The 15,925-nt window shown below is 35.9% G+C and overlaps 1 protein-coding gene across 1 annotated transcript; it reads right to left on the bottom strand.

Moving 5' to 3' along the window:
- Nucleotides 1–1,424: 1,424 nt before the first annotated feature.
- On the bottom strand, nucleotides 1,425–14,619 carry LOC148277851 (uncharacterized). The gene is made up of 5 exons (XM_088232288.1): nucleotides 14,276–14,619; nucleotides 13,515–13,658; nucleotides 13,090–13,176; nucleotides 10,559–10,645; nucleotides 1,425–6,187 (listed from the first exon to the last, which is right to left on the bottom strand). The coding sequence occupies exons 1-5, from the start codon at nucleotides 14,432–14,434 to the stop codon at nucleotides 1,958–1,960; spliced, it is 4,707 nt and encodes a 1,568-aa protein (XP_088088414.1). The 5' UTR covers nucleotides 14,435–14,619; the 3' UTR covers nucleotides 1,425–1,957.
- Nucleotides 14,620–15,925: the final 1,306 nt, after the last annotated feature.

Raw genomic sequence — 15,925 nt, forward strand, 5'->3', positions numbered from 1 at the left:
AAAAAAAAAAAAAATATAAAGCTAATTAAGTAAACTCCACAGTTACTATACATTGGCAGTGAAGTAATTTGAACTGCCTTCTATAAATGGAGTTATTTAAACAAAAGTAAGTTTTTACACCACTAATCTAAATGTATAAATATAATAATACGAGCTGCTTAAGTATCAAATAAATAAAAAAAATGTTTATTACACACGGTTTGAAATTCTTTTTCGAGTCCAGGCGGAATAACAAATACAGTTCTGTGTTTAATAAAACCAGAACCCTAGAAGAATGTTTTCAAGTCAATCAGGTAAAAATACATTTTAAAAATGAGTAGATATTAGCGCATTTATATACCTGTCCGAGGTCCCAAGACTGATTCCTGGGGAGGTCGAGGTGAAATATTTTTTTAATAAATGGTTTGTCGCTGCAATACTTAATATTCTCTTGACCGGCGCCTGAAGCGTAAGACTGATGATCATACCTTCAAGTAGGATTCAAATGTCGGTAGGTAGCGAATAAAGAAAAAATTGTGGTTTATACAAATATATAAACATACTGTAATAAATTATAATTATTGTTCAGAAATTTAACTGAGGCAAAACACTCACGGAAACCGATTAGAATAAAAACATAATTAAGAGATAAAATATGAGAACTCACAATAATTGAACGTAGTTATGTAGAAACTGTGAAAAGTGAAACCGAGATAATAGCACATTTGTGAGAAGAGTGAACTATCAAATCTACACAACAGTTGGAATGTTTTTGACTTTGACAAATGATTAACAATGAATACAGTCGTTTTTTTGGTAGTACAAACAAGAATCTTATTATGTATTTAAACAGTGTAAATTAATTTTAAAGTACCGTAAGATTTTTCTAGTCCTGTGGGTGCCTTCTGCAAATTGAGAAATACCGTTTTTGTGATCGGCACTATTTTCATAAGGTGATTTTTACAGTTTTTTGTATGAAAGCGGTCTGGCTGTTTTCAGCAGAACATAGAATTGATCTTACTGCACCCGATAACACCAACATCACATTTTTTCGAAATTGTGGACTGGCTGCTTTTTGCATAACTACGTTCAATTATTGTATACACGATTGACTAGCTTTTCTCTGCTAAACTTATCGGTGTACATAATTTTAAAGAAGTTTTTATAGGTATTAATTGTTTTATACTCATTCGACTTTTGACTTACTGGGCGTTCAATTAACTGTAATATTTGTGCAGATCAACTGTTATCTCCGTTAAGTAAAAAGAGAAATGTGTATTATGTTCGGCCATAAATTAAAATTATTTTATTCCAACCATTGAGAGCTTAACAACGGTGAGAAAAACACATTTATTTTTTGTTGAATGGTTGGATTTTCAGTAAAAGTTAATAGGCTTCCAAGCTGCACCGAGTACTTAAACTGTGACATTAAAAATTCAGTTTCATTTATTGAATTTTGCGCTATTAAAAGCAACAATATATATTATGTAATAATTGTATAACATTATTTAGAAAGAAAAACATTTTTAAAGAAATAGATTACTTGTAGACCAGTTACTAGGAATTTAAATGTACTTGTGTATGTGTATAAAAATTCGAGATTATCTAAATGAAAATATTTATTATATAATTTATGGGTAAACTTTCAATAAAATATATTAAGAAAAATTTACTAATTTTTGGTGACAGGCAGAATTATTACTGTCAAATTATTAATCATAATCCACAGCGAGAGTGAATCGAGACGGGCTTAATAAATAAAGGTCGGAACATCAATACACAATATTTACAGGGCAATTACATTTCAATACTAAAATTATGGAATGATCGACCACAAGCATTTGAAAACACAATAATCATAGAAATACATTTTAGGGTTTATAGAAGTGAGTAATTAATAATGCGGAATTAACAGACTCGTTCCTTCCGATATAAAAAATCATTTGGACGACAATGATCGAAGGTACAAATGTCGGGATCAATGGGAGACTTCAACGTGACGTTGCAAACTCTTCTTGTTCATGTAAAAGCGGTCGCACATATTGCAGGGGAAAAACATCTTCTCGCTGTCCACGGGCGGCGCAGGAGCTTGCTGGTGGCGCGCTCGCATGTGCGCCGTGAGGTACTGTTGACGGGAGAAGAACATGCCGCACTGTGTGCACGAGTAGTGGCGGTGCTGCCACATCTCCTTGTCGGAGGCGAACTCTTCCCCGCACTGCCCGCACTTGTGGCGCGTCCCCCCCACCTCGACCACGACGTCCTCGGCCGCGATGTTGTGGTGCTTGACGCAGTGGCGGCGCAGCGACTTGGCGGTGGTGTAGCGCACGTTGCACAGGTCGCACCGGTACAGACGCTCGGGGGGCGCCGGCGGCTCCGCCTCCGCCTCCGCGTCCATATCCTCGCTCTCCCCTTCGTGCGCCGACTCCTCGCCGCCGTGCTTTCGCATGTGCACGATGAGGGTGGAGCGGCGGGTGAAGCTCTTGTTGCAGATGGGGCAGAACACCGAGTTGGGGCGGTGCACTTCCTCCATGTGGCGCATGTAGGCAGCGCGCTTGGTGAACTCCTTCCCGCACGGGAGGCACGCCTTGCCTTCCTCCGACCTTGGAACTTTCTGCACGAGCTCTACAGTCACCTCATTGGATATCTTTTTCTTTTTGAGTAACGTCATTTGTACATCGGGCGGGAGCTTACGTTTGATTTGTAAAGTTCCGCTATCCGCTATGGGAGTAGAGTGTTTCTGGCGAGGGGTCTCTAGCACTTCGTGTTTGCTGACTTTACTGGTAACCTTGTTGTGTGGCATCCATAGACCGGAGCTGCTAAATGCCGCTTTACCATCGGGAGATCGCAAATGCCAGCCTCTATGGCTCTTCAATGCCGATATAGAAGTATAACTTTTATTGCATATTTCGCAATCAAATGTTTCTGATGCCGAATTCTGTAACCGAACACAGTTATGATTTTGTAGAGCCATCATACCTACAAAAGTTTTTCCGCAGGTATCGCAAGGGTACCGAGCTTGGTATTGATCTTCTGGTTGAGATGATTCGGGGGTTTCTTCGTCATCCTCGCTGTAGTTATCAACTTCGAGAGTGGAATCAGCCTGTAATTTAGAATTTCCTTGATTGGCATTATATCCTAGCAACTCTTTAGCGTGAGCAGCTTTGTAATGTTCGTATAATTCGAGAGTAGAATTCAAACCTTTGCCGCATATTTTACAAGATTGGGTGTTAACTCTGTGAACATTTTTTCTATGCCTATAGTAGGCTCTTTTATCGTTGAAATTAATTTTACAAATCGTACAGCAAGTTCTGCTATCAGTTTTGATAACTTCATCCTGCATATTCGGATTGACTATTCCGTGTTTTACACGTTTATGTTTCCAAATACTGCTCTTTACAGCGAACTTCTTATCGCAAAGATCACACTGATATAACTGGCCAGGATCAGATACACTGTTGTCAGTTTGATCGTAAGCGGCGGAAGTGAAGCTATCGAACTGGGGTATGGAGAGTCCCGTGCTATTATTCTGTTCATCATGAATATACTCATCCTCTTCCATTGAGCCTGTATTCATGAAGTGACTGCCACTGTTTTCCAACTCCATTCTCCGGACTACTTCAGGATGTAAAATCTTTTTGTGCTTCCATATATTTTTTTTATGAAGGAATCCTTTCCCGCAAATGTCGCAACTGTAAGGAGCGTCTGTTACTGACTTGGGTGAATTTCTGTAAGTTATATTATGAGGTATAGATTGAGAAACAGATTTTTCAACGGGACGCTTCACTTCACCCGGTTTTTTATTGGTGGTTGGCACTTTAGCGTGGATACGCATGTGGTTAGAGAAGGCTTGTCGACTCTTGAATGACCTCATACACATCTCACAGTAGAAGGGATCAGCGGTCGGATCAAGAGAGGACTCTCCGGGATGATTCTTTATCATGTGCTCGGAGAGACGTTGAGGTGAACTGTAGGAATTGGAACAAACTGTGCAAGAGTAGAATTTTACCCGTAAATGAGAGTTTTTATGGTCTATCAATTCCGAATCCTGCAAGAACTTTTTATCACACTGATCACATTCATACGCTTTGTGATTGTGGGCATCAATCTGGTGTTGGGTCCAACCATCCACAGAATCGAACATAGAAGAACAATCGGTGCAAGAATAATTATAAGTAGTAACTTCTTGTTTGACTATGCTCAAATCTATTTGGTCCTGATCCGTATCTTCAGTTTCATGTTCTATGTCACCATTAGGAACCCTATCGGAGTGTTCCTTATAAATGTGATGATTCAGCTCTGTAACTATTCCGAATTTCTGATCACAGTGCTGGCACATATGCGGTTTTTCTTCGTTGTGTATGGCTTTCAAGTGCTTAACGAGGTTGTGGTATGAGGAGGTATTTTTATGGCAGATGGGACAATCGGTGGGCCGGCCATCCACCGAGCGAGACAAGTTCTCCGCTGACTGATCTACGTACCCTCCTGCGTGTACAGCAAGAGCGTGGTCATTGAAGTGCAGAAGAGAACGGAACTTCTCATTGCATAACTCGCAAGCAATGTGTACGGTGCATTCTCCATTACGAATGTGTTTCTTCCACAGACGATTATCCTTGAAGCGATACTTGCAGTGAATGCAGCATAATGGAATACGTTGCCCTCCGTTCTCGTGTACATCCAGAATATGTTTCATTATGAATTGCTTCAGTTGGAACTTTGCAGGACACAATTTACAGGCGTAACTTCGCGCATTCAAAATATCCTTGTACTGAGATTTATTGAGAATATCCTCTCTACCCGAAGCATCGCCTATTTTGTATTCTTCGGTGACTGTCGCTTCAGAAATCATACTATCCGGTATACCCCCTTCTTCGTATATCAGCTTCCAAGCATCGGTGCACACATTGGCTCTCATGTGACTTAACAGCGCTCCAATATGCCCGAAAGTTATAACGCAGTTATAACAAGTATGTTTTGGAACCTTTAAACCATTTTTCTGTAAATGTTGAATAACTGCTTTTCTCCTAGGATGCACTTTATCGCAACAGTTACACTTCATTGTGTTAACTTGTTCAATAACATCCCTGTATTTGGTCATGAATGATTTCTGGGTGGGAGTAATAGTCATGGAATGAAGAGATATTTCTTTAATATTGATAGACTCTTGAGCGGCATTCTCTTCTAATTCATTGTCATTATTCTCAACATCTGGATTTTCATTTATTTCTACTATCGGCGCGAGAGGAACAGGAGGCATGTCCTCATCATCCTCATCATCATTACATTCTCGGGCCCCACTATCACTCCCTTGTTCTTCCTCTTCGTTAGTTTCTTGACTAATAGGTTTATGAGTTTCGAACTCGGGAGACCCATCTGATTCTTCGTCGCTGTGATTAGAATTATGGTCTTCATCTTCAACGCGATGATCAGACTCAGACGCAGCTTGTTCCAATACATCAGGATCGTCGCCTTTCTGTTCGTTACTTTGCGCTTCTATTCCAATAATTTTGTTGATATCCAAGTTGGGCGATATCTCTACTTCTTCATCCGAATCAGGTTCCGGGGCAGAGCCAGATTGCTGTAGAGTTTCATTAGCCTCCTCATCTTCGTCACTTTCATCGCCAAAGTTATTAACATAAGTATCAGGTTCCGAAATAATAGTTTCAACTTGGAAAGCTGCTAATTCCGGTTCTGATATCAATGTTTCTGGGCTTTCAGATCGAGACCTTACTATTTCCGGTTCAGATACTAAAATTTCAGGTCTAGCTGTCAATAAAGACTTAAGTATTTCCGGTTGCCGACTTTTATTTTGTAGATCCGCTAAAGACCGTATTCTCACGGGGTAAGGTTGAGCCGACTTGTAGGAAGTTTTCTGAACTGTTTTAGCCATGAGGGATCCTGATATTTTTGGGTTAATAGGGTTTGGCAACAGACGAGCCTTCGGATTGTAAGGATTGGGACGCAGTTTAGCATTAGTGGGACTCGGGGATTTGACCTTATTGGTGTAGCGATCGTAACTATGAGAAGTAAGTTCATGGCGTCGTGCATTGTGAGAATAGCGATAGGCACGGCCGCACACGAGGCAGTCCTTGGAGGCCAGCTGAGCTACGGCTACGGGGCGGCGAGGGATGGCAGCAGGAGGGACAGCCGCTGGAGCAACCACAGGCATGACCACATCTTCTTCAGCACTTATATCATCTTCTTCTATTTCCTATTAAAATTTAAAAAACAAATGATACATTTCTTTATGAATATGAAAAACACAAATAATAAATTACATATTGTTGGACCAATACAATAGCAAATCTATATTTTGGACAATTTTGTGATATACCATATTTTTCGGACCATAAGATGCACTTCTTTACTCTGCAAATTCAACTATGAATTGGGGTACGTCTTATGGTCCGATGCGTCTTATAGTCTGCAAAATACGGTACATACAAAAATAGTCTTATTCATAGTACACTACCAAAACACCAAAATAAAATTGCCTAGTAGGAGCAGATTTTAATCACATATCGATGGTATACTTATAAAATCATAGATTAATAATTTGTTTCCACTTAAAAAGAAGCTCTTTAGCTGTATTGCATAGAACAAAAGTGTTCCAAATTGTTGGTTTGGTTTTAGCTTTTTTCGGTTTGCACTTGCAATTCTCGACCTGAGTACATACAGCCCGTTGTATTGCTTTAAACTGTAGCTTACTTTGTAGTTGATAAATACTTGATCGAATGGTTTTTGTCAATATGGGCGACTCTATTAGCCGGTGGCGTATTATTACTCTGTATAAAACCCTGTAAATGGCAAAATTTGGGAAAACAAGTTAAAAATGCAGTTACACGTTATTTGTTCAGCTTCACAGACTGATAAAAAAAACTTGTGTGTCCAAAATATGAATAAGGAAGACTGGAAAAGATTTGTAAAGTCAAACATTCAAATTTTTTTTTTTTAAAAGAGGCAATAATCAATTTAGAAGGTTTCATCAGTATAACAAGGTAATGTTTTTGGATATTTGCGATTTTGGTATTAACCATCATTATTATGTAGGCAGAATATAACTCATATTAATTTAAATCATTAACTTCATAGTCAAACATCTACTAACACATATTGTAGGTATAATATTTAAGATATAAAAATTTCAACAAAATATTATAGCTACATAAAATATATTTTTAGAACCTTTTTTCCACAAAAACAATTTGCTAATGGCAATAGCAGGAAAAAATCATTAGGGTACAGCAACCCCTATAACGCCATTCTAAGAGGGGCAACCTCTTAATAGCAACGTTTTTAACATTTCCATTGCAAACAAAATATTCAATAATTATCTTGTCTTATTTTACATAGTCATTTACATGAAGATTAAGAAAATGAAGAATCAAAAAACAAAATATTAACATTTTCTACCATTTTTGTAAGCATAAAAATAATATTTTAGATATTTAGCTGGGCTAAGTTTTAGTAACTGTGTCACACACAATGAAGCTATATTTTGCAGTTTTTTTAAAAGTTAGTATAAATCATTGGTATAAAAACCTATAAAAGCCAAAATTTTTAACCAAAAAAGTTTTTACATGGTCAAATAAGTGATTTAGTAGATAAAGTCATTATTCGAGTAATTTTTTATAAAAACTTTTAATTCCACATTTTACATCCATTAGTTTGATAATTTTGCCTAAAATCTAGTCATGCGAGAAAGAGGTCCCCTCTCATCTCTCAAAACTATCCTAATACAATAGTTCTTCATTAAAATGAACTTAAGAATGGTTAATAGTAAATCTTCAATATTTTATGTGGTTACATGTTTTATTACTTTTACAATCTGATTTGACAACAGCCACAAGAATAAAGAATAAGCTGAAAAATATGTTATTTGGGGAAAATTTAAATGTAAATTAAAAAAGCAAAAATTTCTTTTTTTTACTATGGCTATAAACTTTATTAAAAATATTAAAACAATTACATAATATTATGAGGGTAAGTAAAACATAAACAGCAATGAATATATCATATAATTTTAAACACTAACAGAATAATGTAATAATAATCCAAAAATACTAAAATTTGAGAGCGCAACACACACAGAGAGGCTTGTAGTGTTCCTTACAAGCTGGGACATTACACGAAATACAGTACGATCTGGTTTTACGATCTGCATTTCTCGGGCAAAGTTTGCACCTGCGATTTTTTCCAAGAACAGAATCTCTAGTGGCCGTACCCTTCGGTCCACCTCTTATAGCCAGCAGTGGATCTAACTCGAAACTACTTCTCGCTTCCTTAACATGATCGTTGATAAGTTCCAACGCCAAGCTGCGGAGGAAATTACGACGAAAAACAACATCTGTGTGTGTACGATGCGACATCCACAGTACTTGAGCGTTGATGGCAGCAATATCCAGGAGGTGGAAGAAAATGGCTAGCGGCCAGCGCGAGCAGCGGCGGGAGACCGTGTAGGCCCCTGCCAGCGTGGTGGCCACACCCACTGCTCCCCGGCGCTGCTTGTACCACACCAAGGCCTCGGGGGCTCTGCTCTTACTGTACATCCTGGTGTTGTAGTGATCTGCGCGAGTGGACAGTAACAAGCTGGTTTTCCTTTTGTGGTGAGTGTAAGAGATAAGGGCGGTACCTTTATTCGAGAATCCAAAATACGAATCCAATGTCCTGTTCTGTTTATTGGAGAAAATTGATGGCACTTCCTTGCGTTTGGAATGTAACGAACCCACCAAGTGTAATCCATAGTCATTAGTTATTTTAGCAGCCAAGTTCAATGAAGTTGCCCGAGCTCTTGTTACTATAGTGATTCCCGTTCCTGTTAGGTGATTTACGAGGCGGCCGATGGTGTTGGATACAGAATGCATACGAGCAATTTCTCCATTCGCCTTTGTTTCGGAACAAATTTCGATATTGGCAGTGTAAAAAGTATCTGGTTCAATTAGTGAATACAGTTTGATCCCATTTTTAATGTGTGTTTTTGATTGTAAGGATTTCCGAAAGGGGCAATTTCCTTCGAAGGAAATAATTCTCTCATCGACTACAGCACTGTCTCCGAGATTGTAGAATCGTTTGCAGTTTGCAGTAAACTCGTCCAATATCTGTCTTATAGAAGATAATTTATCCGAAGACTGACCGAAATCCCCCGGCTTGTAGTTATCAAACCTCAAGCATTTCAATAAAAATCTAAATCTGTCGAGTGTCATAGCTGTTTGCACGATACTCAAACCACATCCATCGCCCCACCACAACTCGGAGGATTGGTGGAAAACGGGTCTCATAATCCCAGTTATATACAGAATTCCCAACAGGGCCCTAATCTCCGAGCGGCTTGTCAAATTTTCCTTCATGTCTCCAGTGATGCCCACCGAAGGGTAGTTTAGATCTATAAATTCATTAGTGCTCTCCACAATGGTGTCTAAAATAGCGTCAGACATGATGCAGGACCAGGCGTGAACCGGAGTCTGAACACCGTTGACTACTTCCGCGCAACCGGGTATGTTTTTCCTCTTCAGTGACTCCTTATTAGCATTCTTGAAAGGCTTCTTGGACCATGTTGTATAACCATCCTTAGATTTGTATTCTTTGGCAGGAGAGTCCTCGTCGTGAGATAAGAGCTCTTGGTCCGAGTCGCTGTCCACCTCGGAGATGTCCAGGTGATCCTCATCAGCCCCGATGTCACTTCCTTCCACCGCCTCGTCCTTGTCTACGAGCCTCTGAATGACAACAACCCGATCCCAATCAGCGCGTGGGTCAGTGTTGTTCTGTGGGCCAAAATAAGGCATTCCACCGATGTAACAAGCCACAAATGCGTATCAAGTAATCCTAATTATAATAATTAAAAATAACGCACTCAGTTGACATTGAGAAAACTAAAGAACCAAATTAAACTATATTTTATATTTTGACACCAACATCTCTCGAAAATCGTGGCTAATAAAACATTCCTACTCAAATTGTTCTCACATTTGCCATATAAATTTTAAGTATTAAAACTCAAAAGCAGTATTTAGGTATTGCCATTCATTTTTTAAACAAAAAATATCATCAGTATTTATTTTGACAATCAAGTCATTCCATATTGGGAGATGTGGTTTATTTAGAAAACTGAATTTTTTCAACTCATTTTCTTTATCTCCTACACATACAAACATCTCATCACAAGCATTGCAATACACATTTAGAAACGTAATTCCCTTTAACCATATCGTTTGCAACCACTAAGCCCGACAAATAAATAAAAATTACCATTAATATTAGTAAAAAAATCTCCTGTAATTTTTTTCATGACCTGCACTCGGTTGCGTAAATTCTCTAAAGGCAATATAAAATCTTCAATATTCTCCAGATCATAACAAGAAACCGTTTCAATTTTAAATACTTTGGAGAGCAGTCCACTGAAAATTATTCATTTTGAATCCACTGATCGATCCGCTAATCAAATAAATATTCACACACGAAACTTACTACCATCATAGAAAAATTTGATAGACATTGCCGAGTATCGCAAAAGATAAAAATTATCTTTTGTTTATCAAAATATCACTTCAAAAAATATTCAAATTTATTTGGGGAATAAAGTTACCTTTTCATTTCGTGGTGCGAGTCCTAACGAGGCCAGAATAGGAGGACCTTCAGGTTGAAGTCGGAGACTTTCTGTTCCTTGTTGGATCTGAAAATTTCAACATAACATTCAGACAAAAACAAATTAATAAATAAAAATGGCACGCTAATCATTTATTTATAAGGCCACTATATTATTAAAGACAATGGAACACAATATCAGCAGAAATGTGACTCACAAGGCGAAGCAAGAATAGGTCAAAATAAATCATCGATCTTGATTACAAGTATCATGTAAAAAAAATTACACGGTGAGAAGGTATAACCTATATATTTAATAAAAAATTATACTGTATAATTAAAATAAAAACAATTTTACAACTTATTGTTTATTTAATTAACAAGGGCGTTTGAGCTATAACATGCTCCTTTTTCAACATATAATTTAGAAGTGAAAATAATGCTATTTTATAATTTTAACAGTTCAACTAAACACTAAAACAAACATCAATAGACACCAAGACTTGATTCGCCAGCATATTGACGATGGAATGGAAAAGTTACCAAGTGACTTGTAGCAACTTTACAGAAGAGCAAATTAAAGTTTTTTTTTAATATTTTTGATTACACCATGAAGTCGACTAGTTATTGGTGGACACTGTTAAAATTATAAAATATAATCATATTAATTTCCAAATTATGCCTCGCAGTACAGGTCAGAAACCAGTTGGTAATTGAATAAAAAATAAGTGGTTAAAAACACAATATTTCTATATATAAATAAAATAGAATAATTATGTTTAGATACAGAAATAAAATAGTAAATATGGATAGAGATGTGGTCATCTGAACGGAAAAAAAAATATTTAAATGCAAATTGTGCATCTCCCCTCTCTCTCCACCAATATTGAAATTTATTTTTATCAGATCCATAAAAAAAATAATTTAAAAGATTTACTTATTAGAAAAGTTACGAAGTAATAAAATGTCTTGAAAATTTTTATTTTATTTTTTATTTGACAGCTGGGTAAACCGTAAAATGAGTCAATTTTTTTTTTTCTGAATTTTGAAATGAAAGGGGTCTAAAAAGTTGCCTTTTGGATTACTCGGAATTCAAAAAATATATTTGATACTACTTTTGGCCCTCAACCAGAGCTCGAAGTTTTCGAAAAAGATATTTTTTGCGCTAAACCAGCTGTTATTTTGTATTTAAGTAAGATAATCAGTCCAATTAAATTTTATAATGTGCATTAAACCTTATTAAATAAGCATCTAAGGGCATGAGTTGCACTTTGTTTTGTAATAAATGGGTACCATTGTTTTAATGCGCCATTGTTTTCGTCAATATTAACCAGGCGCTCAACGGAATCAGTTCCGCGGAGTGTTAACTTTTTGCATTTCGATAGTTTCAAAACGTGTTCGACTTTGTAATGTGATTAAATTATATCTTCACTAACAAAAAAGATTTTATTAATATTGATAATTAACAAAATGTTCAGAGAGTTTTAAACTTTAAACTTCGGTTGAGGGCCAAAAGCAGTACGGATTAATTTAAAAAATAATTTTTACGTTCATTGTGATCCAAAATATAACTTTTTAGACCCCTTTACTTTGATGTCTAATAAGATAAATAACTTCATACATCATCCGCCCACTCTAGTAAACATGAATGATTAATATAGCATGTGTAAAGTATTGTACAGTGTATATTTAATGCGGGTTATGCCTAAAAAGTCAAAATATACCCCATAAAAGGTCATTTTATTTTATGAATGTTGATAATTAAATATAGTTTTTTCATCAGAGCTTTTAAACAATTACAAGCATTTGGTTCAATGAAAAATAAATAGAAAATAAAATAACTTATTTCACCTATCCAATAAATAATAATGTAAGGTGATAGTATTTTCTTTTGTTTTAAAAATTTTAATAACTTAATGAAAAAAAAATTAATGAAAAGCATGTTGATTTAAAAATTAAACTTAACATTATAATCATAAAAGATAAAATCACAAATCAGTTTCATATAATAGCCACAATTTTTTTTTTAATTTGAAGTTTTTTTTGGAGTAAAATTAGATAAAAATACAGTGAAACTAAATATTGATCAGTCCAAATGTTTGTAAAGAAGGACTGGATTTCATCTTGTCGAGGAGTTATTAAGACTAACATATTACATTAGAAATGGAGAGCATTTTAAAGAAGGATATAAGTCATAAAGCCATGTAAATGCCAACACTTCCATATTCCCTTATTTAAAATGCTCTCCATCTCTGTTGTAATATGTTAGTAAATATTGATTAGTTTCAACAAAGTGTAATTAGTAAAGAAGGTATACTAAGGTTATAAAAGATATTTAGAGTAAATGACTAAATGATAGATTAATTGAACAAAGAAACCAGTTTTTAATCACTTATTTTTATAAAATTTGTAATATTTTTATTTTAATCAATAACCACAAAGTAAGTGCTTTAAATACAAAAGAATATACAATAAATCAATTGTTTACCGGCACACAAGTAATAATAAAAATGTGTACATTAAAATACTTACAGTTTCCATTCCAGGGTATGATGCATCTATCATTATTTCATCGTCATTTAATTCCTCAGAAAATGGCTCCTTCTTGATATTAACACCCTGAAAGTGTGGGAAATTAATTAATTACTTTTTAAAAAAGCAGTACTTGTTTTAAATGTGGGGATTAATAATACAAAATACCATATTATTTTTGGTAACAAGCACATTAAAAAAAAAAAAAAATTTCGTTTTAAATTAAAATAACAAGATCCACCATGTTTCAGGCAAAAAATAATACATGTGTTACGAAATAAATCTGACAGATGAAACACTTTCACTTTTTGCTGGAGATTGAATATTTTTTATGTGTATGGGTAGGTAAGTAAAAACAGCTGACAGAGTTAAGTAAAGATATAAAATAATTACGAAAACATTGATAAAATGAAAATGTTCCTAACCTGACCGGGAGTAGCTTCCGAGTTCACCCAATCCCGCAGTTTGACTTGAGCATCGTTGCAAACTTTCTTGAAGATATGCCAGTTATTAACATTGCATACGCATTTTTTGCATATCTGCGTAGGCAGGCCGTCAGTCTCGTCAATCTGAAAACAATACGAAAATCCGGTAAAAACAAAGCGACGTCAACAAAGAACTCGTCCAGCAGATAGCGGAAAGTAGTTTGCGCGCATCGCCCTCGGCAACGGCAACGGGCGACAGGAGACGCGGCGCGTGCAGCTGCAGCGCGGGACCGGCACCGACATCCGGCCCGCCGTGACAAGGTACAAGCCGCGAGACAACTCCTGCACGCCCGCCATGCGCTATACGCGCCTAGCTCCTCGCGCTACCGCCCTGACCGGCGGTAGCGACAGCTGGACGACCGGCCAATCGATAATGACGAAACGCCTACGTACCGCCCGAGATCACCCATTCCACTCGAATGATTCCAGGACAAAAAATATTTTAAAAACATCGTCGAAACACTACTTCTTTCGAGTTAATCGAGTCCAAAATTCTAGACTGCGAGAATATAACGACGCATCCATGACTCGCGCGATAACGATGACTCGTTTCAAAATGGTGGACACCTTACGAAATCTCCTCGCGGGGAACGCTGGCTCCGAGTTCTCCAAGCTCAGCCGACCTCGACCCACTATACTTTGGAATTTAGCTTCGTTCTCTCTAAAAATCCCGCTTAAACCTTAAAAAACTTCACAATTACCTTGACGGCGACGCATTCCTCGATTTTAGACGCCAGCACGGGTGAAGCCGTTTCGTCTGAACTGCTGCCACTTGAGAATATCGGCTGAGTTTCTCCTCGCGTTGACAGACAAAGTCTACACACATTATCGTAGTTTAAACTGGACGCAGTTCGCTCCATGATTCCCGAAATCACTATATCGCGAATAGAAACTTGGCGCTTGACACCATTACAAAACGTCACAGAACAAAACACCGAATATGATGGAAACAAACGCCGCTGATGATGAGATGGGAAGTCGATAGGCTTGGATGGTCGGGTTTGAGCTGAGAGCACCTGTCGTTCTGCGCATGACCGCTAGGGTTAGGGTTGCCAACATTGAAAAAATAAATACTGGCGGTGTAGCCAACTAAACATTGTTGATGTTTAAACATTGATACATGCCGTGTTAAAAAAATAATATTTAATATAAGGCGTTTGGATAAAATGTGCTTTCGTTTTTATTGTATATTTACCGTCTAACTGTATTATGTATAACAATCTTTGTAAAAATTTGAAGCCTTTAAATTGTTCAAATTTATCAAATGAAAAATAGTAATTCAATAAATTATTTTTATATTAATTATTGATTGGTATTTCATAATTTAGTTTTTATTTTGAAATGTAGTATGTGTTGATTTTATAAAGATAAATGATGTTTAAATAATACAAAATGCAAATAAAATATTTTTTCTGAAACCAATATTCAAATATTATTTTCTGATGGACCTATTAAACTATTTGCAAGATAAAGTCATTTTAGTGAACGGTGGTTCTCAAAGTATTTTTTTACAACTTTCCTGTCTATTTTGAATATTCATATACAAATATTTCGTTAAGAAACTGATTTTTTTTAAATGTTATATAATTAAGTGGATTAATTGTATATTTATATGCTCATTATAAAAGGGTTATATTATTTCATCAATTTCAGGTAAAGCTCTTTTTTGTGTGAGATATATTTTGAAGCTTTTTAACCAATTAGTTATAAATTTTAATAATCAATTGATAAATAATCTGGTACTAGCATCCTTTAAACTGCATCATAAATATCGTTTCATGCTGTGAAAACCAATCATCAATATGTCTTAGAATAATTCATATTTCATAAAATGGTCTATTTTATTTTAACTTTTTTCATTTTGACATTTCATTTTTGTTTCTTGAAACACTAAAATAGTGAATTTTTAACAGTGAAAAATGTATTTGAAAGCATATCTTGGCATGGGCGTGTTCGTATCAAACAAAGTACAAAAAGAAAAGTTATGCATTTATTTAATGAAATTCAGTTTCTTATTTAGGCTTTTACGTATAAAATTAAAATATTTGTAGATATATTTTTTTTAATCATTTAACTACTAACCAACTATTTATTTTAGTTAGTTTCTCAATTTAATATGCCAACCGGTTTCAAAACACAACTGTTCCGGTTTTAAACATAGGTAGGCGTAATACATTTATTTGAGTGATTTCATACAAAATGAATAAGCAATTGAATGAACCAACATGGGAAATCACAAAGTTAGTGCTTTTCATTAATTTTATTTATTTATTTGCGGCTTGTTCGTTATCCTTTTAGACTTTTTTTATATGAATTTTCTGTTGTGTTTTGTTGTGTTTTGTTGCCTTTTA

Source organism: Micrasema longulum, unplaced genomic scaffold (genome assembly GCF_059751315.1).
Source record: "Micrasema longulum isolate JH-2025_06_02 unplaced genomic scaffold, ASM5975131v1 h1tg000969l, whole genome shotgun sequence".
NCBI classification, from domain to species: Eukaryota; Metazoa; Arthropoda; class Insecta; order Trichoptera; family Brachycentridae; genus Micrasema; species Micrasema longulum.